General features: G+C 55.6%; 1 protein-coding gene across 5 annotated transcripts in view; it reads left to right on the top strand.

Annotated features, from left to right (window-relative positions):
- The window catches only part of ASTN2 (astrotactin 2), a 358363-nt gene that overhangs the window by 45898 nt on the left and 287211 nt on the right, over positions 1 to 25254 (top strand). For all 5 annotated transcript variants that reach the window (XM_082009184.1, XM_082009183.1, XM_082009180.1 and 2 more), the window contains exon 2: positions 10487 to 10674. In XM_082009184.1, the coding sequence (XP_081865310.1) occupies positions 10487 to 10674 (188 nt within the window). The remainder of the gene's footprint in view (positions 1 to 10486; positions 10675 to 25254) is intronic.

Below are 25254 nucleotides of genomic sequence, written 5' to 3'. Positions count from 1 at the left end.
CCTTAATCCTTTTAAACCGCGGCGGATGACGGCCTTGACAGCAAGGCCCTTCCTAGTGCAGGAGCCCCATCATGATGCACATGGAGGGGCTCCGGCAAATGTTCATTCCTGGTGACTGATATTTTTGCCTTTTTGGGCAAGGGTATGCCCAGAATTTTCAGGCTACTTTACTTTTGATGCACCCATTTGGTGCTCCAGGTGACACACAGGCTGAAGAGCCCAAGCTATCCGCTACCTGTGTTTTTCCTGAAAATGCCCAGCCAGCAGCCAGCTCCTTTGCATTGCTGGCTCCTTCTCCTTGGAAAAGGACAACCACCTCTCAGGAGGTGGAACCATCCATCCCAGTGTTTGTCTCTCTAGAAGGTGGTGAGATCTCCTCTCTCCTTCCCTGCTTTCTCTCCTCCTCTCCTCACCCCACCCCAGCGCGTGGGGAGTTTCCACTGGGACCCGTCTCATGCTCAAGAGCGTGTTGGGAGGGGAGATCCGTGGAGGAACTGTGCTGGAAAAATTACTTTGCTTCACAGTTTGAGCAGTGCCCTGAGCTATCAAACTACCATATCATTTTAAGAGGTAAGTTTCCCAAAGAGAGACATTTAAAAATGCATAGAGGTTATAAAGCACTTGGCTAGTTTTAATCAAGCTCTGAGCGATGCTCGCCCCTCGAGGCCGGCACCGTTTGCTCGCTCCCCGGCGTATGCTGTGCAGAATGGCAGATGCTATAAAACGAACGTAGCGCTCTGCTTTGTTATGAAGCCTGCCTGGCTTAGCGATGCTCTTCAGGACACCTGCGTAGGTCACGTTGCCCTTCTGCTCCTGCCGCAGCTTACAGGGAAGAGCAGCGCGGTCCCCGCTGCGTGGGCTGTCCCTTCGCCTGTGTGACAGCCGTCCTCCGCCCTGCTCCGCTCCCAGCTCTCCTCTCCTGCAGAAACTCAGAGTCAAAGAGAAAGTCACTGCCGTCACCCAGGCAGGGAAGAGGCCACGGGGTAGTTTTTGAAAAATTAAGTGTTTTCTCTTTGCACAAGCCTTAATGACTCCTGGGGCTGCTCTGCAGCCATGGCCTCTGTGCTGCTGGCTGTCCTGGAAAAAGACATCACCACCCCAGCCTCACTGGCTAATGCCAACGTCAAGGAAAAGAAGGCAGGAGGGATGCAGGCAGGCTGGGGCTGGCCGAGCACTTTCTCTCTTCTGCTGTGGGACTTGGATTAAAATATCAGCAGAACCTGTCTGGCCCCATCTCCATGAGGCAGCGTGTGCTGCCTGCTCAGGGACCGCATCCGGCCACTGCAGGCGATGCACGGTGCCTTTGCTCGGCTGCCTCTCTCGTGCTCCCTCAGCTGCTGTGAAAAATCAAGCGAGTGGTTATCGCACACAGCAGCTCTTTGCTCTGTAGCCTCCAGTTGTGTCATTAGACACTTCAGATCCCTTCAGGCTCCAAGCGAAGCTCTGGTGTCACTGTGCAGGCAGCGGTCTGCGGCGGCGGGCGATGGCAATCCAAGCACTGGCACCTCAGCTTAACTGAGCTGCGCCTGGGCTTGAGGGATAAATAGGGGTTTTCTTGCCCAGGTGCAGTGGGAATAGACTAATAGTAGACTAATGCCTGTAGTGGTCCTGCAGGAGCCAAACTGGGGTTTTCAGATGTACTGGAGTCACGTGTGGTGCTGGGGCAGGGATGGAGAGAAGTCCCGTGCGGCAGCGGGTGCGGGCTGGCACCCGGAGCGGGGCAGCCCAGGTCCCCGCAGGGCTCAGGGCTGAGCAGAGTTGCTGGTCCTGCTGCAGCAGGTCTGCCGATCCCCTGCGTGTCGCTGGATTTCCTAAGCCAGACCATCCCTCCTGTCTTCATAAAAACCTGTCTAATTTAATCCATCCTTACAATGGCGACAGGCCAGGGCGGGCAGAGTTGTGTGCCTGTTACCTGCGGAAAAGCGTCCTCGTCAGACATTGATTTCTTTAACAGGGTTTAATAGTTGGACCATCAAAAACTGGTTCTTGTGATTTTCAAATAGTCTGTTTCCCCCATCTATCAGCTCTGTCTCTTGTTGGTTTGGAGAATCTGGAGTAAGTGGGGAACAGGACTTTTGCAGCTTTCCTCATGCATCTCTAGAGCAGCAGCTTTCGTGGACCGGCAGCTCTTCTTCCTGTGACTAGAGGAAAGACTCTGCTCTTCCTTGCGCCTTCAAGTGCACTTCCAAAAGTGAACCCTCTGCCTCTTTTGGGTGAGCCGGGAGCCTTGAGGGAAGTGGCAAAGCTTGAGCTTTTCAGTAAAACCCCAAAGCACCTCCAAAGCAAACTCCCGTGCCTTAATTGAGCGGTGGGGATCGAGGAAGGGGAGAGGGCTGCTAAAATCCGTGCCTCAAGCCACCACGTTCACACCCATCCCTCTTGCAAGCCTGCCCCATCATCTCTGAAGGGGACGCAGGAGGGGCCCTAATGCTTAAAGCTGCTTTCCTTCGCCTTCTCTGTGTTTCATGACGGCTGCATCAGCTGGGTGGATGGCACTGTCGAGGGGCTGCAGGTGAGCCCCCCCAGTGCTGCTCCAAGCCTGGATGTCTCGTCTCTCCGAGGAAGCCGCACCCAGGAGCGCTCTGCCAGCTGCTCTTCCAAACCCGGCGTTTCTCATTCAAACCGCGATGACCCGCCGCGTTGAGCTGCGTGCGAGTAGTTTCTGTAGGATTGACTTAACGTGCGGTAACGCTGTCTGCCTGCGCGCCGTCGGCTTCCGCCGCCGGTCAGTGGGAGTCTCTGCTGACAAATAAAAATGGAATTGAATGGAAGGGAATTGAAAGTCAAAAGGGCCCTGTAATAATTTTAGAGCGCCTGAGGGGCCATGCTGAAGCCCTGGCATTATAAATAAGGGTAATGTACTAGAGACCGAATTGCAATCAAAGCAGCTGCAAGAACGTGGAGTGTGCGCTGAGCTTCTTTAAGCTGCGTGGAGGCAGATTATGATCTGTAGGCAGGGCAGGCCAATCAATACCCACTCACTGACACGTATAGGAACCCTAAAGCCTAATCGATACCCACTCACTGACACGTATAGGGACCCTAAAGCCTGTGGTTAGAAAGGCCGAAGGGGTGCCGGGGCGATGCAGAGGGCTCCAGAGCCGGGAGCGAGTGCTGTGTTGGAGCAGCCCGAGCCGCCGGTTGTCTCAAAGGGCTTCCAGGGGCTGAGTCGTGGAAGAGGCTGTCTCTGTCCTCCCCGCTCTCCCGGTCTCATCTCCTGGACCATCTTTGTGCTGACGCAATCTGCTGACCTCTTGCTGCATTTTGCAATAATTACATCTACCTAAAATGTCATCATTAAGGAAAAACAAATCCATGTTTATAAATCAGGTTGGTGGGAGGACAAGAAGAATCCACATGTCCTGGCTGAGTTTGCTGTTCGTGACGTTAACTGGAGTAACTCCAGCACCATCGCGGGGCCCGTGGGTGTAACACCAGCTCGGGGCAAATTGCAGGGTCTGCCCCAGAAGGGCCGGAGCCCAGTCGGGGGTCGGGCAGGGAAGTGTAAGGGTTGGCGTTGGTGCCTGCGGAAGCTGGGCAGCTGCTGTGGGCCACCCTTGGGACGGCTGGTGCGATTGCATGGCACTCGTAGCTTGATGATGGAACACGATGGCAGCGAGGAGAGCCCTTCTTGTGTTGGGACCCGCTGCCTGACTTCAAGTGCCGGTGGCTGAATTTACCACTTCAGTGCATTTATTCCCTTACATCCCTCTCAGCCACCGTGGGCTGTGTGTGTCCTGCTTTCTGCCATGTGCAAGGTGAGAATCCCCTTTTCTGCAAGGGTGAGGGGGCTTGGGAAGAGCGCCAGGCGAAGGGGTGCCCTGTACCTCCGCGTTGTGGGTGCAGACGCACCCACAGACCTTGTCTCCCACCAAACCGCTGCCTGTGGGGAGAGTTTTACCAGTAAATGGGTGTAAATCTTCAAGCCCGGGAGCTGAGATGCATGTGATAGGCTTCCAGCTCTTCGAGAAACCATGGGTGCTGGTGTTCGTGAGGGAAGAGGTGCTGGGGTGCTTGGTGGCTCCTCACTGTTGCCAAAAGCATGAACAATTTTGGGTTGATGATTGGACTTGATGATCTTTTCCAACCTCAATGATTCTGTGAACAAGCGCAGCCTGGGAGTCACTCCTGCACAGGGCAGAGTCCGTGCAAAGCATTTTCTGAAGAGTCTCCAGGAAGGATTTTTGGCCACGGCACTGTGAGGTGGGAACAACACCTTTTCGTCGCAGCTTTCTGTACTCGCCATGGCCTCGCGGCAGCGTGGGCCGGGGCTGCCCGGAGGCATGCTGTCGGCTTGCAGCGGTGACGGAGCGGGCGGCTGTGCTGGGGTTTTGTCTGTCACCCGCCTTCGACAGCGTGGATGGCGCGGTGGTACCGACGGTGCCGGTTCTCCCTGGCGGCGCGGGGGGATGCTCTGCGGCAGCCCTCGCCCCTGCGCCTCTCCAGCCTGGCTGTGGGGAAAGGCAGGCTCTCCAGCTGACTTGAGGAGGCTTTCTCATTTTTGGGGTGTCTGTTGAGCTTGGGATCTGCCCTCAGTCGTGTTGCTCTGATTATCGGGGACCCTTTGGTGGCGGCTCAGCTCTTACCGGATCTATGTGGTCTTTGAGGCGGCTGGTCCCAGGAGCATGCACGAAACCTGACTTTTCCTTCCAGGCGGTTTGAGCAAAGCCTAAAAATGGCCAATCCCACTTTACTGCAAATCCCATCTCGCCCCGGGGTACCTGACATTTTGCCCGTCCAACGTTGGACGCGCGATGCTGCTGGCAGAGCAAAGGAGACGCAGGGAGAGCGCCCGAGCCCGCCCGCAGCGTTGGCGGGGTGCCCATGGACCCCCCCCAAGGCCAGGGCTCCCCGAAGTCCTCCTCCATCTCGTACCACCCCTGGACACGCGCCGGGTCCCAGCAGACGCGCGCAGCGCCGAGACCACCCCTGAAACGCCCTGCAGGTGCACACCCCTCACAGGCAGGGCTTTGGAAAGAGATGATCGGAGGGAGCTTGTCATCTCCCCCCGCCTAAACTTCTGAGCTTCCCTATTCCTTTTTACGACCTGCAGCTGCGTTTGTGCGTTGCCCTGGGGAGCACTGCGGGGGGAGCAGGGGAGCAGTTGTAGCAGGGAAGGAACACGTTAAAAATGAGCAGAGGGGAAGGGGGAAAAAAAAAATGAGCTGAGGTAATGATTGGGATAAAAAACCCACCACGTCGCCACGGAAAGACCCAAACCCTTAGAACTATTAGGGCCTGTTTGACTGCAGAATAGTCCCCCGGGGAGCACGGGGAAGCCCCATTACTAGAGTCGTTGTGGAGCTAGTCTGCACAGAGCATGATAATCTATCCCGCAGGGAGCAATCCTGTGCTGGCAAGGGCACTGGGGAGAGCTCTCTGTTTATGACTTTCTGCATAAATTTGGTTTATTAGCATAAGTGGTAGCTAGCACCAAAGGATCTATAAACTAACGCTTCACCGGAGGTTGGTGCCTCCGGAGAACGTTAACGAAGAAAAGCCCCTGGACTAACAGCAGGAGGAACGGGGTTGCAGGACGAGGGGTGACGTGCGGGCGAGACGAGGACGACGCGGCTGTCAGCGCTGGCTTTTTGGGCGAGGTGGGATCGTGTTTGTGAGCCTGCCGTGGGAGGGAATAAAGTCGTTGAACGGATCTCCAGCCTTCCCCTGCCAGCAGATTAAGACGATGAGCTGTGCAGGTGAGCTGCTGAAGTCGGGCCGCGGGGTGCCGGTGAGGAAAAGGGTGAGGAGGAGCCTGGATCCGTGCGCTGGAAGTTACTCGCAGGTTTTCCACCCGTCACACCAAGGATTTGGTCCTTAGGGTAAAGGTGTCCGGCAGGTCCCGGGATCTGAGAAGAGAGGAGGGGACGCGTGAGGAGAGTTCCGTTATCCGGGTGTGGGGAACCATGCAGGGATGAACTGCCGTGAGGAAAACAGCTTGTTTTAATAACGACCTTCAAGAATTAAACAAAAATACAATAATCATGGTAGATTAGCAAGAACAAGCCAATTAAATACAAAAGAGGTTTTGTAAAATGCCATGACAGATAAGGCAGGGCTGTAACCTCCCGAATAACTGATGAATGTTGAAGCACGGCATAAGGTCAGGGGGCTGGGGGAGAGCTGTTGAGTCCTTGGAGCCTGGCGACCTGCCTTGGAGAAGGCAGAGGCGAAGGGGCTCGCTCTGCGTTCCGTACGCCGGAGTGGGAGCGGGCGGAGAGGCGGGAGGAGGTGGGTAGGGCGGCCGGGAGCCCGGAGGCATAGAGTAACAATCCTCCGACTTTAATATCTGCTGTTTCATTTTACATTCATCGCGTCAGCATAATCTGCTTTTATGGGAATTGTCTTGGTTCCCAACCAAATGCATTTAGGCCCTTTCGCTTTTAAGTTTGATTGTAATATGAGTTGAAGACTTCAGTGAAATGTAGCTATGTAAGGGCTGTAGCAACAGTGAAGGGAAGAACGGAATGGGAGGATCCGTCGGAAGGGCCCTCGCTGTGGTCGCTGCTGTCCCCTGCCTTGTCCTGGGCGGGTGACCTTCCGATGGCCACGAGCCCGCGTCGGGGTCTTGCGAGCCCTGCGAAGGGTTTTGTTCGGATTGCTCGTTTGTTTCCCCAGGAGCACGTGGAAATTGCAGTTTTATGGGACCCGGAACCTGGGGAAGGACTTTCCGTGCCCTTTTCCGAAGCTCAGAGGGCCGTTCGGTGGAGCGGAAGGCTGGCGGGGCTGCGGGGGGGGCAGCGCTGCCCGTGAGCTCAGCCGGGCTGCGTGACGGCAGACGAGGGGCAGGCGTGGGGAGCCGGGGAGGAGGCACCTCGGCTGGCGTCGCGGGGCCGGCGGGCGCCTGGGGCCCTCTGCTCAGCGGTGGGACGGAGGAACACGGTTGCCTGTGGGCTGCGGATGAGCAGGAGGGTCTGGCCGGCTGCCGTGGGGAAGGAGGACCCGTCTTGTCCCTTCGCTGCTGCCCTCCCTCGGGCACAGTGAGCAGGTAGGAAGAGGGTATGGCAGACGTTGCTTGGTCTTGTTGCCTGTTCTGCTCGGTGCTCTACCCACGAAGCTGTGTTTGAACCCTGCCGAGAGCTCCCTGTCTGCCAGGTGCTGAGATTTCAAATAGCTATAGCCTACAAGCGCTCTTCCATCGCTGCCCATTTGAAACTTTAACCGTATCTCATTCTGCTTTGGTGCAGGAATGCCCTTAATTTGTTCCAAAACCATTTGAAAGCTCTGAAAACAGGCAATCTTGCTGCAGACTATTGCACCCTTTCTGATGGATGGGCTATCGCTGCTGTAACTGCCGTGTAGATAGTGGAGTGACAACGCGTGTCCGGTGAAACACAGGCGGTGTAATATTCACGTTAAGCGTATGAGGCCAAGAAGCTTCCCTCTGTTTGGATATTGAAGGGTTCAGCAGCTAACAGGGCTTGAAAAGACGTTTCTTTCTTTTGTGAGCTGCAAATCTGATTGAAGGCTCACGATGCCCTGGCAATGCTGGCCGTAGTAACGGCCCGGTTTGCCGCAACGCGGGCTGCGGCGGGGAAGAGGATACGGGTATTTATAAATGCGTGGTAAATGGTACCCAAGCTTGGCAAGTCAACTTTCATCAGAAATCGCCTTGCTGCTGGGTTTGCTTAAAATTGTGAAATGAATGTTAAATTGAAGTTTCTACTTTTGGAAGAGACCTTTTGAAAATGAAACAGGCTTATCTCCAGTCTAGGCTAAAATCCAAAAAAATTGCCTGTATCGCAGAACTCCCCAGAAATGTTCTCTGTGATCCTTTTAAACATCCCATGCAAAAATGTGTGCGCAAGGGAAGAAATTTGGAGAAAGATCGACCTTGGAGGCTTTTTCTCTGCTTCCTTAATGTGATGTAGCCTTTGGGAACTGTAGCGGTGGGGTCTGTGCTGTGGTCTGGGCGATACAACCTCCTTTACTAAGCCCTCGTGGAAAGGTCTGCTGCGGGGAGGGTGTGATGAGCATGTAACACCGTAGATCAGCCTCTCCTGTGGGTGACTGTTCCTCGGTTCAGGATTAAGGTGGCTTCCCGTAGCCGGAGTCCTGTCTCTTGATGTGTCTGTGCTGTCCCATGGCCTCTGTGGAACAGCGTGTGATACCCATCCTGAGTCCGAGTTACTGCTTTTGCCCCTAAAAGTAGCGTTTGTTGCAATCTTAATTAGACAAGGAGGTGCTTTTCAGTACAGACCTTTGAAGTATTGCTAGGGAGATGACCGCAATTAAGCAGACCTGATACTCCTCTCGTTTTGTTCTTACTTTTACCGCTACGAGAAACCTTTGGCTTTGGCCTCTTTGGAGGTGAGAGACACAAAACTCTCGTTTTCATGAGATTCCCAGGTCTTGTGCAGCGTGTACCGCAGGGCTGGCTTGATTTACAGGGTGAAGAGTGCGAGCGACGCCACTTGCTACTGATTTGCTCCAGCAAACAGCTATTTATATTAAAGGAGGGAAGGGATTATTAGGAGTGGTCTCGCTGCGATGGCAGGGAGGCGACGGGGACTTCATGCGTCCCCTGCAAAGCACATGCGTGGGCTCTTGGTGGATCCCATGCGTGGTCAGGAGCTGTTTAGTTTTGCTCCTTCGCGTGCTCAGATGCACGTAGAGATTGGGCATGGCGACCGGCGCAGTGCTCGGGAGGCAGGGGGAACGAGCACGGTCCTCCCATTAGCGCCGGGAGGCTCAGGTACGTCAGCAGTGTAATGGGTGAGGTGCTGCATCAGGGACTTGCCAGTAGCGGGGTAACCTTGTCCCTGAGCCGGGCTGTGCAGCGAGGGGCGACCCTGCAGGGCCGTAATGGGGGGCTGCTCTGTGAGCAAGGGGTGGTTGGCTCTGTTTTAATCCGCGGTGGAAGCCAGGAGCTTGCTGCTGGGAGATGTATTGATTTCAGGGGTAAGAAAAATTGTTCCTGAGGGATCGAGAGGTTTTATCGCTGGGTTTGGATGTGGGTCTGTAGAAGTGGAGGTGTCTGGCTTTGTAGCCTGTGTGGCTGCTCCTGAGCCAGCGCCCAAATGTCTTGAAGCATCTTGTCCTGAAAGGTGCGGGTAACTCCTCAGGAGAGCCTCAGCCAGGCTTGTTCCTTCCTTCATCTCCACTGGGAGCTGGAACTGGATGTGCTTTCGCCCAGCTGCGTTCAGGAAAACGAAATGCAAAATGCCACCACCGTTCCCTGGCTGCTTTGCCCACAGGGCAACAAGCCCGTCCCCCCTGCTGACCCTCTCACGGGCGGCGCTCTGCGGCCAAGGCGTGCAGGAGGACCCGGTCTCCGTTCCCACCGCGGTGCCAGGGGAACCTGAGCTCGTGCTGTGCGCCTCGCTGGAGCAGGCACGCCATGCGGGCTGCCCGTCACCGCCCGCTAGAGCCGGTCGCGCTTCCCGAACCGGAGGGGATTGAATTTGGGTCTCCCACAAAGCGGGCGATTGCCAAAGCCGTGGGCCCAGTGACTAAGAGGACCTGACTTGCTTCCCATTGCTTATACTGCAAATGGAAAAACAAGCACAAAAAGAGAGGTGGTGGAAGGAGAAATATTTTGGCTCATTTTACGCTAGTATTTTTTTTTCGGTTTTGATTCGGCTGCTCAAACTGCCAAATCAGTTCTTTGCAGAGATCCGTTTAAGACTTGATGGGCAGCTGTGGAGCTGTCGGCGCTCCTGCCTGCGTCTGCTGCTGCCTGGCTTGGGGCTGCTGGCTTCGGCTGTGCCAGACCTGCGGATCCGGGGCTGCCTTTTGGTGGGGTTGTGCCCGGATTGTCCAAGCCCCTGGCCAGCCAGGTGTGGTGCCCGGCGTCAGGGGAGGCTGCCGCAGTGCATGTGTGTGCCGGGATGCTCTAAGCCCGGCTCCCGGCGCGCTTCAGGCTGTGACCAGGATCGGGTGGGATGCAGGGCTGGCAGAAGGCTGCAGAGGAGGACCAACGGGCATGCAGCCCCACGGCCAGTACGTCTTTGTCAAGCCTGGTGGTTGTCTCTTCTTATGGTGCTTGTTAGTCTGTGCCGGGACCGTCCCTGCTCGAGTACTACCCCGCTACCTGGAGGAGGGTTTCTGTTGTAAATGCCGGCAGCGTGTGTACTGATGTCTGCATTTTGGCTGGCTTGTCCTTCCTCTGCCCTGTGGTGAGCAGCAAACCTCCCCAGGCTTGGCTGCAGATCTCTAGGAGCTTCTTCCAGCCTTTTTGCTGAGAGAGCTATAGGAGGTTAAAGGCACCTTATGCAACGTGTTATTTACTGCTCTTGCCTTTCTAGCCTAGAAATCCCAAGGCGCTTCATAGTCTTTGCTTTTTATTAAGATGGACAACTGTTACCCTTCATATATGGGGGAAACAGCAGACAGAGGCCAAAAAACAGTGCTCAAACTCACCCGGTAGATTGGAAGCAGTACTAGGGGTAAGACTCAAAAGTCCTGATTTCCAGGACTGCTAAGAATACCACCTTTTAGCACCGTGGAGCAAACTCATCCTCAGTTGCGTCTTTTCTCCCTGCAGAGATGTCGGGGACCGTGGCTGACATTTCGCTGGTGCACTGGAAGCAGCAGTGGCTGGAGAACGGCACCCTGTACTTCCACGTCTCCATGAGCAGCGCTGAGCAGCTCTCCCGGGCCACCCCCCCCAGCCTGCAGGAGCCTTCGGAGATAGTGGAGGAGCAGATGCACATTCTTCATATCTCGGTCATGGTGAGTAGAAGCTGCCAGTGGCACCTGAGGGGACAGAGGACCACCTGGGAGGGGACAGTGGCCGGCAACCAGGTCGTGGTGGGAGGGTGATGATGAAGAGCATGGTGGTGAGTCTGGTTTGTGAATGTCCTTGTCCCTTCTTGGCTGGGCCTCCAGAGAGGGAGAGGTGTGTTTGGATGGGCCAGGAAAAAGAAGAGTGGTTGATCTTTTAAGGAAATGAAATAAAATAAAACAACAGACCGTAGAGGGGAAAAAGCTGTTGAGAGGGTGACATGGAAGCTTGTGATTCCTCCGGCTCCTACTGACAACTGGTGAGGTGTAAGGAGGATTTCTCCTTAGTCTTGTGTTCAGGCACGTGCACAGGCAAGATTTTGAGTGTGGTCATTTCTTTTTGAAGGTTTCTGAAACTGAATGCTACCTGTCAGGTGGGTATGGGCTATAGCGCGATAACCTTCTCTTGAAAACCATGAGCCTGACCTAAAAGTAAAAAGATGATCCAAATGCTTTAAATATCTCCGTCTCGGGTGTTTATGTGACCTTTTATTAACATATCATGTATGTGCTCCGTTGCCTTTTAAAATGCTTATTTCAGTATCTTATGAGGTGGTTGCCTACATATTTGTATCTGTGCTTCAGAGCTCCATCTGTAAAATGAGACTAAATGTATTGTCCCTTAGCTCCCATTGGGGTAAACTATCCTTTCAATAACAGAAAAAGAAAAAAAGAAGTTAGGCTCGTGGATCCTGTGTGTATGCATGTCACCTATTTGACCAAAGAAAGTCTTTTATAGGGTTGGGGATCCCATTGCAACAACCCTCTGTGAAAGGTGCATCTGTTTGTATCTTGGAAGCCGTGTATCATCTCTACACCTTCTGTCCTTCATTTTGGAAGGAGGAGCAGAGATGATGGCTGCACAAAGCCTTTTTTTCCCCATTTGAACAAGCAGCTATTTGGCTTTTACTACCTAAATCTGTTTTTTTGAGTGTCTCAGCCCTTGTCGGTGGGGCTTTTAGGTTGGGCACTGGGGCATGTGGGCATGGACAGAGGCTTTGCATGAAGGCTGTTGAGCAAGATAAGATGCAGTGTGGTAGCAGGATGGCAGAAGGGAGAGGAATCGGGGACTGGAGCTTACTGGGCTGGATGGGGAGCGTTTCTTACGTCCTGCTGAAAATGTCACTGTGGTGGAGTTTTGGAGGGGAAAAAAAGTAAAACCGGTATACTTGGAAAATGAGCCTGAAAAAATAAGTGAGAGACAGAGCAAGGACTGAAGACAGCAAAAGCCAAATCGGGGGTGTGAGAAGCTGGGTGCCTGTTTGAGCGTGGGATTGCTGGGCTGTTGTGGGCAAACCTGCGCCACGGAGAAGATGGCTGCGGGGAGACGCTGGCTGTGGAGCCCGGCCACGAGCGCGATGGCTTGAGACGCGGATTTTCTTCGGCAGGGAGAGGTTCAGTCCTGGAGTTCAGAGCCTGCTGAAGCTGATCTTTCTACATCAACAACGTGATGGTGGTAACGGATTGAAGTTTGGAGAGAGAAGGTTTCCCTGAGAAATTCCTGCCCAGAGCCTTCATGTGCTGTACCTCGGGGAGCAGGAGCGGTGGTGCCGGCGGGGTGGAGCTGAAGGCATCGCTGCGCGTATCGCAGCGGAAATGCTGCTGCGCGCTCACCGGGGCCGGCCCGTGAGCTGATGGCGTGCGAGCAGCCGCGGCTGGGTTGTGAGGGTTCACCGACGCCCTGAGCTTCTCCTGCCCTTCCGCAAGAGCTGGGGGAAGACAGGAGAGAAACACATGTTCCTGCTGCACAGAATGAGCTATCATTCCACTTTCTTTATAAATCCCGATACTCCTCTCGACAGGAGCCGAGGTCCCAGGCAGGGATGTGGATCCGGGACAGGGTCTGGGCTTCACGCATGTCCCTGGGGAGGCAGAAGCCCTGGGCGTCTCTTCCCTGGGTCAGGATAGCAGCACAGACTTGAAACTTTGCTCAGTGTTTTTTTTGTTTGTTTGTTTGGGGTTTTTTGGTTTTTTGTTTGTTTGTTTGTTTTTTGTTTTTTTTTTTTTTTTTTAGAAGATTCATTAGCTTTTTGAGTGAACCCGAGCCAAGTTTGAGTTACCAGCAGAAGATAAACGTGTATTTTGTTGGTTTTTCTGCCTGCCCCCCTCCCCCCAAGACCACATGGAGTTATTTAGCTAACATAAAACGGGGTGAAAGTCTTTGTTTTTTGGGGGAAATACTTCATCTGAGTCCCCATGCTTTCCCATGCCTTTACTTTCCTCCCTGATCTCGGAGAGCCCCCATCCCTCGAGCCCACCTGCCTCCCCGGCCCCGGGGTTCCCCGGCCGTGCCGTGCTTGGCAGCCGCCGGGTCCCAGCCCAGGGTGCTGTGTGGGACCCCTCTTCCTGCCCCTCCCCGCGCCCATCGTGTCCGTATCCCTTCTCCTGCCTTGAGATGCAGCTGGACAACCCCGTGTCCTCCTTCCCAGCTTCTCAAGTACTTTTGCTTCTGCTTCCAACCATAAAGCCTGATGTCTCCCGCGTGCTCTCCGCAGGCTAGAGCACCGCTCCCGCTGGCCGGAGGGCTTCTGCCCACCCCAGCGCTGCCTTGGCGTTCGGGGTCCGCGTGCCCCCTTCGTCATCGGCCCGGCATCTGGCTGCGGGGGACAGGAGGAGACATGGGAAGGTGCTTCCTTCCATCCTCTTGAAGTGGCTGTAACACCCACTTTTACCTGTCTCCGCGTCCTCCAGCAAAAGCCGGGGAGGGTCCGCCTGGGGGTCTCGCTAATCCCGCGCTCGGGCAGGGCTGTGTCGGACAGCCAGACGTCTCCGAGCTGAGCTCCCTCGGACCGGGACGTTGTTTGGGGTCCGTGTGGATGGTTATGGTCGCTCCCGCTCTGCCTCCAAAGCCAAGACCCCCTCTGTGCTGCCGGGGGGCTCGGGGGGGCTTGAGTCCTGGCTTTGCAGGGATTTTGGCTGTCAGTGCGTGGCTTCCTGCCTTGGGGTGGGTCTGCTTCCCATGCAGCAGGGAAGGGGCCATCGGTGTCCATCACCCTGTGTCCCCTGCAGAAGCACTGGCTGAGACCGTGACCCCCTTCGCACCTCCCTTCCCAAGCTCAAGGGCATCTTTGACAGCAAAATAATACTTGATTTTTATTTATTTTTTTCCTTTCCTCGCTGCTTTTTCTTAATCTCTCCCCGATGAGACGTAACATTAATTACTGCAGTTAAAGGGAATTCGGTCTCCATTACTGTCTGCCACCCCTTTCCACTTGGCTTGAGCATCTGAAATTTGTCTCCCAAATGAAAAGAAGGGGGGAAGGGGGGAAAAAAACCCAAATATGCAAATGTTAGATTTTATTTATTTACCTTTTTTTTTCACAGTGTCAAGTAGAAAGAAATCAATATTTTTGTCATTACGCCTGTTGTGTTTTTTCCCCATAATCTTAGCTGTCATTTGGGTTTAATTGTGTTGTTTCCTCTTGTGTGGAAGTAAATCTTATCTGTTTTGGATTAAAATTCAATGAAGGTCACAGCAGCTCGAAAACTTACCAGGCTGCAGCAATTAATGTTCATTTGGCTTTGATAAATTGGAATGTTCCCCACAATAGGATCGGAGTAGATTTCAGAAGCAATAATTCTTCCATTAACTCAATGATTCCCCGCGTGATGGAGCGTCTTGTCACTGCTGTGTTTGTCATCTGTCACTTCAAGGATCTGGGCATATGCCTGATATGATTTATCATGATTATTGGGGCTGCTTGTGTCAAAACATTTTAAACCACTAATTATTCCAGCCTTGTAAATTGCTGAATTTAACAAAACGTAAGAGATTTTTATTTATTTATTTATTTATTTTAGTTCCCCACCATCTTGTGTCCCCGTTTCATTATTGCTCTGCGTCGTGGTAAATTCAAACCCAGGGCCACGTCCAGCAGCGTTTGCTGTCAATGCGTCTCCTTTGCCGGGCTCAGGGGAGGTGGAGGTGCGGGGATGGGGGGCACAGGCACGTTTCACCTCTGTGGTGACCCCCCCCTCGCGGTGACCTTGGGCAGGGCCGCTGCACCCCGCAGCTCCTCCGGGCCCTGCGGGTGCCCGGGATGCAGGTTTGGGAAGAGGGTGCAAAGCCGCGTCCCATCCCGCTGGCAAGGGGACGGGTTTATCTCCAGCAGAAACGAGGTGGGCTTTTTTTGAGAACGGTAACAAGCACAAGCCTTGTTTCATCTCGTGCCGTTGCCCAGCAAGGGAACATTTCAGTGTCTGGAATAAAAGGTGACCAGACCTCATCAGGCTGCTTTTTTTTTTTTTTTTTTAATATTATTATTTTTTATTGTTAATGCCTACTTTCTGCTGGCTGTTACTGGCAGTAGACAAGTTAGCTACCAGTTTCTAGGTCTCAGCAGAGGTTTTTTTTTTCAGTTCTTATTTGTACAAGTTTCCTTTTTTCTTCTTGTTCTTATTTTTCTTCTTGTTCTTATTTTTCTTCTTGTTCTTATTTTTCTTCTTGTTCTTATTTTTCTTCTTGTTCTTATTTTTCTTCTTGTTCTTACACATCCTGACGTTTCCCTAACGATCAGCCGTTGGTGCTGCGCTCTGCCAGCCTCCGAGACGGGCACAAAGCGCGCTCTTAAGCGCCTTGCCCTGATGTGGCATCCTGCTCTGCAGTGGAGCCGGGGAGGGGTCCCGCGCGCCCGCCGCGCCGCGCAGGTGCGTCCCGGCGAGCGCGGTTTCCCGCGGCGGCCTGGGGCCGGGGCAGCTCTCTAGTTTCTTAAGGACTGCAGTGATTTCCGAGAGCGAGTGAGGCTTCGGGAGCCGCTGCCGCCGCCTCCCTTCTGAAGCCGTCACCCCAGCGAGGGCCATGACAAGTGCATTCATTTGCTTTTTTAATTTTTTTCCCCCGCTTTTTTGCCGTTACCTGTGACCCGTATCACAGCTCTCCCTCCCTCCATGCTGCGCGGGTTCCCTCGGGGACCCCGCCTCTCATTAGGCTCCCGGCTTCCAGCTCGGCGGCACAAAGTGCGGTGCGCGGGTGGCATCGTGCTTGTCCTGCGCAACGGCTGGGGCGCGACGGCAGCCGTCCCCGGCGCACCCGGCCCCGCGCTGCCGCCGCGTTTCGTGGGCGACCGCTCTGGACGCAGCATCCCTCCCGTTGGGCGGGACGGCGCGGTCCTCTCCGAAGAGCGGCGCAAGCCCAACCGCCTCCGCATCCGCCTGTGCTGGCGGGGGGTGTTCTCCTTCCCGTGGACGGGCATCACGCCATACCGGTGCAACGGGGCCTGTCCCCGCGTGCACGGGGCGGGGGGCGAGGGGGCTGCGACCCTTTGCAGCGCTGGGGCAATTCCCATTCTCCCCAGCAAACAGCCCCCTGAAGCATCGCTCCGGACGACGCTCGGACACGTCCACGTGCGGGCTCCTCCAGCTCTGGCGTTCCCGCCTGCTTAGCTGTAATTTGCGTGGTGTCTCGTTTTCCTACCCAACGGTGTTTTGTCCCTCGCGGTGCAAAACCTCCCGATGGATTTACTTCCCTCCCGACCGTCTGCTTGCAGCCTGCGTCGCGGCGTGTCCTGCGGGATGGATGGCTGCTCCGGTGGACGCAAAGCATTGCCTGAGCCTTACTCTGCTCCTTGCAGCGCGTCTTGCTGATGGCAGCAAGGGAGCTCCTGTCAGCTGGCTCAACGGGGAAAAAAAATGGTGTAACATGAGTAATGAGGTAGTGACGAAGGCACAACATCTGTGTCATCATTTCTGCACCAGGAGGTCAACCAGATTCATAAAACATGCGCTTCCAGCTTGTGATACGTTTAGGAATTAATTAAGGCAGGGAGAGAATTGCTGCTGCAGCAAATTTCCTTATCTGAAAGGTGTTAAAAAGCTAAATTTATCTCCAATGAGCTGTTTTTATTTAAAAACCAAAAACAAAACAGAAAAGCCCCAAAACCCCAGGAGCTGGGCTCAGTGTGAGAATCACAGCCCCGTTCCTCACGTGTGGGCCGAGGCAACGCAGGCACCCGTCTCAGCGTGCAGAGGGAGGCAGCCGGCAGCCGCAGGCTCTGGGCTGATGACAGACCAAGCACCCTGCCCGGAGCAGTCTCCCATCGCAGTCCTCCCCAGGCTGCTGAAGGTGGCCCTCAGGTCTTCCCTGAGCTGCTTCTGGGTGGCCAAAGGGGCTGGTAGGACCTTTGGTGGGTCTACTGGGGTCTACTCTATGGGTCTACTCTACAACTACCTGAAAGGGGGGTGTGGTGAGGTGGGTGTTGGTCTCTTCTCCCAAGTAACCAGCGATAGGACGAGAGGAAATGGCCTCAAGTTGTGCCAGGGGAGGTTTAGATTGGATATTAGGAAAAATGTCTTTACTGAGAGAGTGGTCAAGCATTGGAACAGGCTGCCCAGGGAGGTGGTGGAGTCACCATCACTGGAAGTGTTGAAAAAATGTGTAGACGTGGCACTTCAGGACATGGTTTAGTGGACTTGGTGGTGTTGGGTTGGTTGTCGGACTCGATGATCTTAAAGGTCTTTTCCAGCCCTAACGATTCTCTGCAATTCTATGAAATACTGGCCAAGGAGGTGAGGAGAGCGCTTGCAGACCGTGTCAGTGTGGGGACTGGAGCTCAGCATAGCTGGAAGCAGAACCTCACCCTCAAAACCTTTACCTGCCCTGCGCTGGCCGAAGCAGCGTGGAGACAGTAGTGAAGTCGTGCGCGCGCACGCGCTCGAACTGGTGCGTTGCTGGTCCGTGAAGCTAGAAGCAAGCCTCCCGGCCCTCGGCCCAACGCCGTCCGGGCAGGCTGCTCTTTCCCAGGATGAGGACGTTCTTTGCCTTCATGTTTCGTTTCCATAACGTGCCGTTAACCAACTTTTTTGTAGGCTGGGAGAAGCAGCCTCTTTCTTTCACCCTCCCCCTCCGCTCCGCTCTCCTCTTCCTTCGCAGCGACGGTATAAAACAGGGACTAAATGTAGTTAACGATGTGCTCTTGTATTTAGGGAATTCATTTTGGGAGCATTTGTCTTTAAAGTGTCACTTTTGTGACAATGGCATCTGTTACGTTAAAAATTTTTCACTAATCTCCCTCTGTTTTCTACCTTAGCTACTGTGAACACATTAGACACTTCATAGCTTTCTATCTCGCGCATCCCCCCCATTAAACTACGTAACTGGAGTGCTTGATTTGCATCTCTGATAAAGTGAGGCTGAATAAATACTCCCAGTTCATCCGAACTGAGCAGCAAACTAACTTTCTCGTGTCGTCCCCAGAGCAATCCGAGTTGGTACGGGGGGAAAAGCAGCCGTCGGAGGCGTTTGGGAGGGGTTTGCTTTTTGCAGATCGCATCGAAGGTGTGGGAGGGACCTGCAGCCCTAGAAGATTCCCAACCTCCATGCGCCGAGAAAAGAGGATGGAGGGGGAAAAGGAAGAGCTCACGTTGGGAAGGTGGCTGGTACAGTCAGGGGTCCTAGAGCTGGAAGGGGGTGCTGAAGTGGCGGAGAGATGGCGAAAAACTGCAGAAGGAAGGTTTTGGGAACGGGATGAGGAGCGTGGAAGCAGCGTTAGCTCACGGCTCAAGGTGGGACACGCGGCGAGGCGTCGTGCGCGTCTGCCTTCGCCCCCGCGGTGGGTCCCTGCACGCTGCCGGCGGCAGCGAGCCGTGTATTTTTATCGAGCGCTGGGCTGCGCGGGGAGTTTGCCGATTTTAGATTCTTGTCTTGAACTTGTTCCTTTCCTTCCTCCTCCTCACTCTTCCCCTTCCCACCATCTGTCTGGGAGAAATACTTGTGCATCTACAGCGCCGTGGGGCGTAGCTGGTAGCTTGACCTTTTCTCGGTGCTGTTTCTCTCCGCCGGGCAAAGCAGATGGAAAAGCCAGGCTTCGGTGCGGTACCTCTGCCTCGGCGCCTGGTTTGCAGAGCAGTTGGGAGAGGAAGGAACATCCCTGTCCCACGCAGGTCGGGTATCCTGGTGCCGTGGGCCTCTCCGAGCTGCAGGGCTCCCAGAGAGAGCGATTCCACGTGGGAGCCCCATGCTAATCCTGCGTGTAAAGTGCTGGGAGCACTTGATCGGTACCTTTGAATCATTGACGTAAATACAGAAATGCTTTGCAGCTCCCAGCCTAGATCTAATTGCGTTAAACTGCCAGGCTGGAAACTACATACAGCATTAAAATTGTCACGAAACTTTAATCCGGTGACTCCGGTGGATGCCGAGTTCCCCGGGAGGTGCGGTGGTGGCTGGGGGTGAACGGCCCCCGGCTCCCAGGCAGTTGCTTACGATGGAGAGCGTGTGCCTGGGCTGCCTGCCTCGGGGTGCTCCTCAGCCGGGTGCCGGGGATGCCGGCGGGCTGTAGGGTGCCATCCCCTTGCCAGCGAGGCTGCGCGGCGCTGGGGCACGGCGGGGGACGCCCGACGCGCTCTTTACCTACCTGCAGCAAGAGCATCATCTCCAGCTTTCCGTCGGTACCGGCTGGGGACGCGGGGAGCTGGGCGATGCTCCTCGCCCTGGGTTTGCTCTTGCAGCTGCAAGGGAGAGCCTGGGGGCTTGAAAGCTGGGCTGGGCTTCAGACAAGGAGCGAAATATCTTACTTCATTCCTTCAAACCTTGTGTTAGCCGCAGATCTCGCTTCTCTCGGTAGTTGTTCTTGTTTGAACGCAAATTAGAAATGTTTGCGTCGGTTAAAGTGTTGTGGGTATCGGGCACCGGCTCGTGTAAAGGTGAACTGTGATGAACCTGGTGCAGAAGAGCTTAAAGCTGGTTGTGAAAGATTTTACATTACAGCACTACACAAGACTGAATTTTCATTTGGTTGGCAAAACCCAAAGACGGGAGGAAGCGTTAACGACAGGATGAACTGCAGCGTCATGTATGTCCCCAGAAATATGATATTTGCTTTCAGTTTGGGCTTTTTTTTTTCTCATTTAAAAATAAATTGGACATAGTTTCACAAGGCAACGTTATACTGTGAAAAGGCAGAGTGCTTTTTGTTCACAAAGTGTCAGAATGAAATGTTTCTACTCTTCCACACTTTGCATATCCTCCCCGAAACCACTTACGCTTTGGTTTCAGCTGATGCGAAACTGTCTGAGCAGATAAACCATTCCTTGAAAAACCTTGCCAAGCTCTTTGTGGAGTAAAACTGTGCCTAAAGCAGAGGAGATGTGGGGCTGATGACTGCCCACCGAGTTCCTCCAGCCTCTGCAGCGCCCAGCCCCGGTGAAGGGGATGCTCAAATACCTGCTGGTGTGAAATGGGGGGAAGAAACTCATGCGTATGTGATTTTTCTCTCATCATCGTAAGGCTGCTAATATAGCAGAGGACTTTTTTTCTGTGCGTGTCTGGATCTTGCTGCTGTAGGAAGTTGGGCAAAATTCCCACCGGCTTAATTGGGAGCAACATCAGGCCAAGTGTGGTTATTCTTACCTGTCGCTGCTCCCACTCCACCTCCTCCCTCCCACCTCCACCCCCCCGGACTGGCGGGACCGAGCTCCCTCTCAGCCTTCGAAAGGTCTCTGCGAGCTCCGAGCAGCAGCCTTGTGTTCACGATGTGCGGCAAAGGAAAAGGGAGAAAAAAACCCCAAATGTAATTGTGCTTATTTTTAAAATCCAATTAACTAAAACTGCAGGAAAATAATTATTTTTGAAGGGAGCTGTTCGGACTGGCTGGGCTTTGCCCTGAGTGGGAGCTCCTGGGGCTGGGCTGGGCTCGTTACGGAAGCAACCGGGGATAGAGCGAGCAGGAGCATCAGCCCCAGCTCTGCTGCGAAACGCTCGGTTTTCGGGGGTTTGGCGCTTTATTTGTTGTGTTGCTCTTTACCCAACAGGGAAACTGGTTGGCTTCCCTTCTACCCTCCTTCCTTCTAGCTCCTCCGGGCAGAGGAGCCCGCTCACGCTTGTTTCCGATGGGGAGGCAAGAAACCTGCCTGCAGGAGGACGACAGCAAAGCCGGCTGATGCTTTAGCAGTGTCTGGTATCTCCGTTTCCCTTCCCAGAGGCGTATCTGGTTATGAGCTCGTCACCAGCCGCCCCTTAGGCAAGCCTGAGCTCTCCTGCTCTCCGGGGCATGTTTTTCCTCATTGCACCAAACTCACGAGCTCAGGGTGAAGCCAAGGTGGGGACGGCAGCGATCGCTGGGGAAGCAGAGCGCAGCCCCAGAGTTGAATTTACTGCTTATTTTGCAAACATCGGAGCGTTTTGGGAGCATCGTTCTGCAGAGGGGAACGTTCTGCATGGGGGGGTGGGTTTGATAAAGCAGAAGTAAAGGGACGGGCGGTCCTGTGCGGGTGCTGTGAGCTGCAGCGCCCGGCAGCCGTCAGCAGCGTGAAATTGCGGTGCCGGGAGCGGCTGGATGGAGGGCACTGGTTAATGCCCCGAAGGGACTGACTCGGTGCGATTAAGCTGCAGGTTTTACTTGGCCTCTCCCAGAGATCCATCATTATTCACACCAGCTCCGGGCCTGTCAGGCTCCCTCTGCCGCAGAAATTAATGATTTGAACTCGCCGGCCCGCTCGCGCGCCAGGATGCGGCTCGGCAGGCGAGGGCTCTGCGGGGCGGCGGCGGAGCGGGGCCCCGGGGCCGCATCTGCGGGTGGCTGGGACCTCGAGGGTGGCGAGCGCCGGGCAGCCGCTCCTCCCGCCACCCTTCCTCGTGGCGGGGGCTCGGGGTGCGTGGCTGTCTAGACGCTGTTCCCCACGTGCTCTCGGGAGCCCGCGGGTTCGGGAGCATCCGCAACCCCTTGGAAAATGGTCCTTCGGGGCGTGCAGCCTCATGCGGTTGGGAGAGGATGGGGGATGGATATTGGGGTGCGGGTTTCGGAGAGCGCTGTGGGGATGGAGTGCTGCGCTGGAGCCATGCGTGGAGCGGGATTAGGTAAGGAGGAGGCTTATTTACGAACTGCAAACAAAAGCAATGATTGCTGCAAGGCTCATAGGCTCGTTGACTGAAATGAGTCAACGGCTCCAGGTACGTCGACCTATCGCTTGAATTAGTGCCAAGGATTCCTCTTGCCCCACAGCATCCAGCTAAGAAGCTCCTCTCGGCTGCGTGGCTGAGGATCCAGTTATCATGCAAGGTCTGAGCCCTTAGGCTGAGGTTACGGGAGGGGACATGGCCGTGCCCCCCCCAGCCCTGGCTGACGCAGCCAGCTTGTCTTTGGTCCTGTTCCGCACCAAACATCTCGTGCCTCAGCTGCCCGGGCATGCTGGTTGGGCTGGCAGACTTGGCTCACTCTTTGAGGGCTACCTTGACCTTGTCTCAGGGCACCCTCGGTACCAGTTTGGGAGGCACCCTTTCCCAGATCCACCTGGCACGCTCGTGGCTTGTGCTGGGACGAATGCTGCAGCACTTAGCTGTGGTGTGGAGCCGTTCCCAATTCTCCTCTCCCTCTCCATGTACTTGAACCGCCTCTGCCATGCAGCCCGGCTCATCCTCCCCTTGTCTGGGGGCCGAGGGGCAGAGGAGGAGTCGGCCAGGTTGTTCTCGTAGCTGCTGCCTAGTCCTGGGAATTGGGGAATGACCTTGCCAAAACCAGAGGAGTGAAGCGACCCAATTCTTCTCCTGCCCTCAGCCCTGCGCTCCCTGGAAGGCAGGAATGAGCTGGGCCGTTTGCTGGCTTGTATTTCTGCTGACCCCCCCCCACGGCAGGGCCAGCGCTGGGGGTTTGCGAGAGCGTTTGGCAGCCTGCCCATGGTCTGCAGGGACCGGGCTTAGGCAGAGACGCGGACGCGGGCAGATGTTTCAGCCAAGCTGCTCCTACCTTAGGAGCTTTGGATTTGGCTACCACAGTCCCTGTATACCCCACCCTGGACTTTGTTGCCAGCCTGGTTGCCACCCCCAGCATCCCGCACCGTGGCCAGGCAGAGCCCTGCCCGAGGGGCGCTGAGGATGAGCTGTTCCCGGCGTGTGGAAGGGCCCTTCCCCAGCCCGGATGGGTTGGGGGTGAAACATTGACCTTGGCAGCTGCAGACCCTTGAAGGGCTGATGTCCCTGGCTGGTGCCACGTGGCAGGAGGTGGAGGTGACCTGCGTTGGCTTTGGGCCACTTGTGCTCCACAAGCCTCTATAGTACCAAGAGCCTATAGCCAACGGAAGGGCTAGCCGAGCGGCTGGCGTGGAGGGAGCGCCACGTGCATGCGAGCAGGCTGCCGCACTCCCAGGGCTGCCTCGAGCTTTCCGGGCATCGCACGGCGTAGCTGAACCTGTAGAGGTACGTGGTGCTCAGCTTGCCGACACGATGCGCGGCGCTGGGAAGAGCGGCTTTAACGATAAAGCCACGTGCTGTGTATCTCTTTGCCAACCACTGTTTTAAAGTGATCGTGGTTCACCTGACCATGCCTTGCCTGTCGTCTGGGTGTCTCTGCTGGCGTACGATCTCTCACCGCGCTCTCTTTCCGTGCTGGGGTGCTTTCCCGTCGCCAGGTCTGCTGGGGGGACACACAGTGCTTTTGGGGGCTCTGCGCGGCAGCGTGGGGAGCAGGGGGGCTGTGCAAAATGCGGCCGCCTGTGAAGGAGGCAGTGGGAGTCCTGCTTTCCCTGTGCTGGCCGGAGCGTGTGGGGAGGGTGATGGCTTTGCCCTGGCCACCGAGCAAAGCGATGGCCCCAGATGCGACCACTCGCCTCCTGCCACAGCTCTGTGCCCTCGGCTCAGCCACTTTGCTCTTAAAAACCCACACCGCTTGTTTTACTTTGTTTCCTTTTTTAAATGGCCACTTTTCACTTTTTTTTCATGTTCTTCCTCCTTGGTATGCGGGTCGGCGGGGGGAGGGAGCCTTCAGCCAAACTCTCCATCACACGTCCCTTGTTTTTTGTGTGTTATTTTTTCCCCACCGCTGCCCTTGCCAAGGGACGGACATTGTATAGCCGCTGAGGCTGGCAGGGGCTGTAATGCTGCCTGCCAATAGCCTGGATGTCTGAAAAGGCTTAGGAAATCCAAGCTCTAAATTAGCTCCCAAATCTTCTTCTTCCCTTTCTCTGGTGAGGGAGCCCTGCAGAGCGAGCAAGCTCCCCTTTCGTGGCGGGGCTCCCCGGGGCGGCGGGCTCTGCAGCCTTGCTGGGGGGCTTTGCTTGGAGAGGGCAGTGTCACGGTCCCATGGGGATACCGGGGAGATCTTCGGCACGGCGTGGCTCGAGGCAAGCTGGACCACCTGGGGAGAGGTGGGGGGCAAATTTCTGGCATGCCTCCTCCCAGCCTTTGCCCTCCCCCCCCATCCCCCTGCCCAGGTCCCTCCCCGTACAGCCGCTTTGCAGCGCTCGCTTGGCGAGCGCGTTGGGGTTCTCGGCTGCGGTGCCGGCGAGCGCGGGAGGGGAGGCGCGGAGCCGATGGGCAGCTGCCGACAGCCTCCCCGGGGAGGCCCAGCCTGCTCTTGCCCCAGGGACGCCGCTGAGAGCGGTCAAGGTCACGGCATCGCCGGCAGCGCGCATGGCCGGGACATCTGGGGCCAGATGAAGCTGGAGGAGGGGAGCCGGAGGCGTGCTGGCTGCGTGTCTGTTAGAGGAGGGGACAGCCCGTGCTGTGTCCAGCTGTTCCCCCCCAGCACCTCGTTTCTGCCCTCGCCAGGTCAGTCGGTGAAGGCAGCGGCCGCTTCTGCTGCGCTGTGGGGCGGCAGCGGGCAGCAGTTCCGCGTCGCCGCGCTCGCCGTAGCAGGGTGTCTGCAGGGTAACTGCATTTCCCAGGGCTCCTGGTGAGGGGTGGTTTGGCAGCAGCTGAGCTTGGGACCAGCTTTGCTCGGCAGTGCCGCTGTGTTTCGGCATGGCTGTGCCCTGGGGCTTCATCGTTTGCTTCTGCTCTCTGCTCTGTCTCGAGAGGAATGGAAGGGCTCAGCTTTGCTGTCCCTCTTGGAAATTCAGGCTTCAGCTCTGCAAATGCCTGGCAGTTCAGCACCCCCGCTGGCACTCCAGCCTTCACCACCGAATGCGAGCTGCTCTTTAAACATCTCCAGCAACTCTCCGTAGGTAGCTTTTGGTGCTGGGGTGCTGCGAACAGAGCGCAGGTGTCCCACCTGATATGCTCTCCGAACCCCAAACCATCCCAGCAAGGGCTGCTGCGCCTTGTGCTTTGGGGCTCTTGGCATCCCGCCGGGTCAGCCTGTGGGTGGGGAAGGCTGAGCGTCGCCCCGGCACGCTGCTGCGGCTCGGCGAGGGAGGCGGCGAGGCCGGGCTGCCGCCGCGAGCGTCGCGCCTTCTCTGGGCCCTCGGAGGTGGCACGTGCGTGGGAGAGAGCGCGAGCTCTGCAGAGCAGCCTCGGGCGTTCCAGCCTGCCCGCATCATCCTAGCGGTGGGTACCTTGGGAAACAGCAGAGGAAAATTCCACTTCTAGAGGCATGTAACTTGTTTTTTGTATTTTTTCTTTAAAAGGTTCTGTCAAGCTCGCTCTCCCCCTCCCTGTGCTATGCAGCCAGCTCTGAAGCAGAAGTGATATTTTCTGCCAACGCAATGATTAGCCTTTCTGCTAATGACCCAAGAACAGTGTCCAAAATAAATGAGCCCAACCTGCTCATCTTATTAGCCAAATGATTGCAAAGAAGGAGGAAATATCCGCAAAAACCGCTTAGGCAGCTGGAATTCGGAAGCGTGGTAGAGTTGTTCCTCGAAGTATGGAGAGGAGCCATA

This window comes from Phaethon aethereus, assembly GCF_964289735.1.
Source record: "Phaethon aethereus genome assembly, chromosome: 20".
Taxonomy (NCBI): Eukaryota; Metazoa; Chordata; class Aves; order Phaethontiformes; family Phaethontidae; genus Phaethon; species Phaethon aethereus.
The sequence above is the reverse complement of the archived record's forward strand: the minus strand, read 5'-3'. Positions and strand labels throughout refer to the sequence as shown.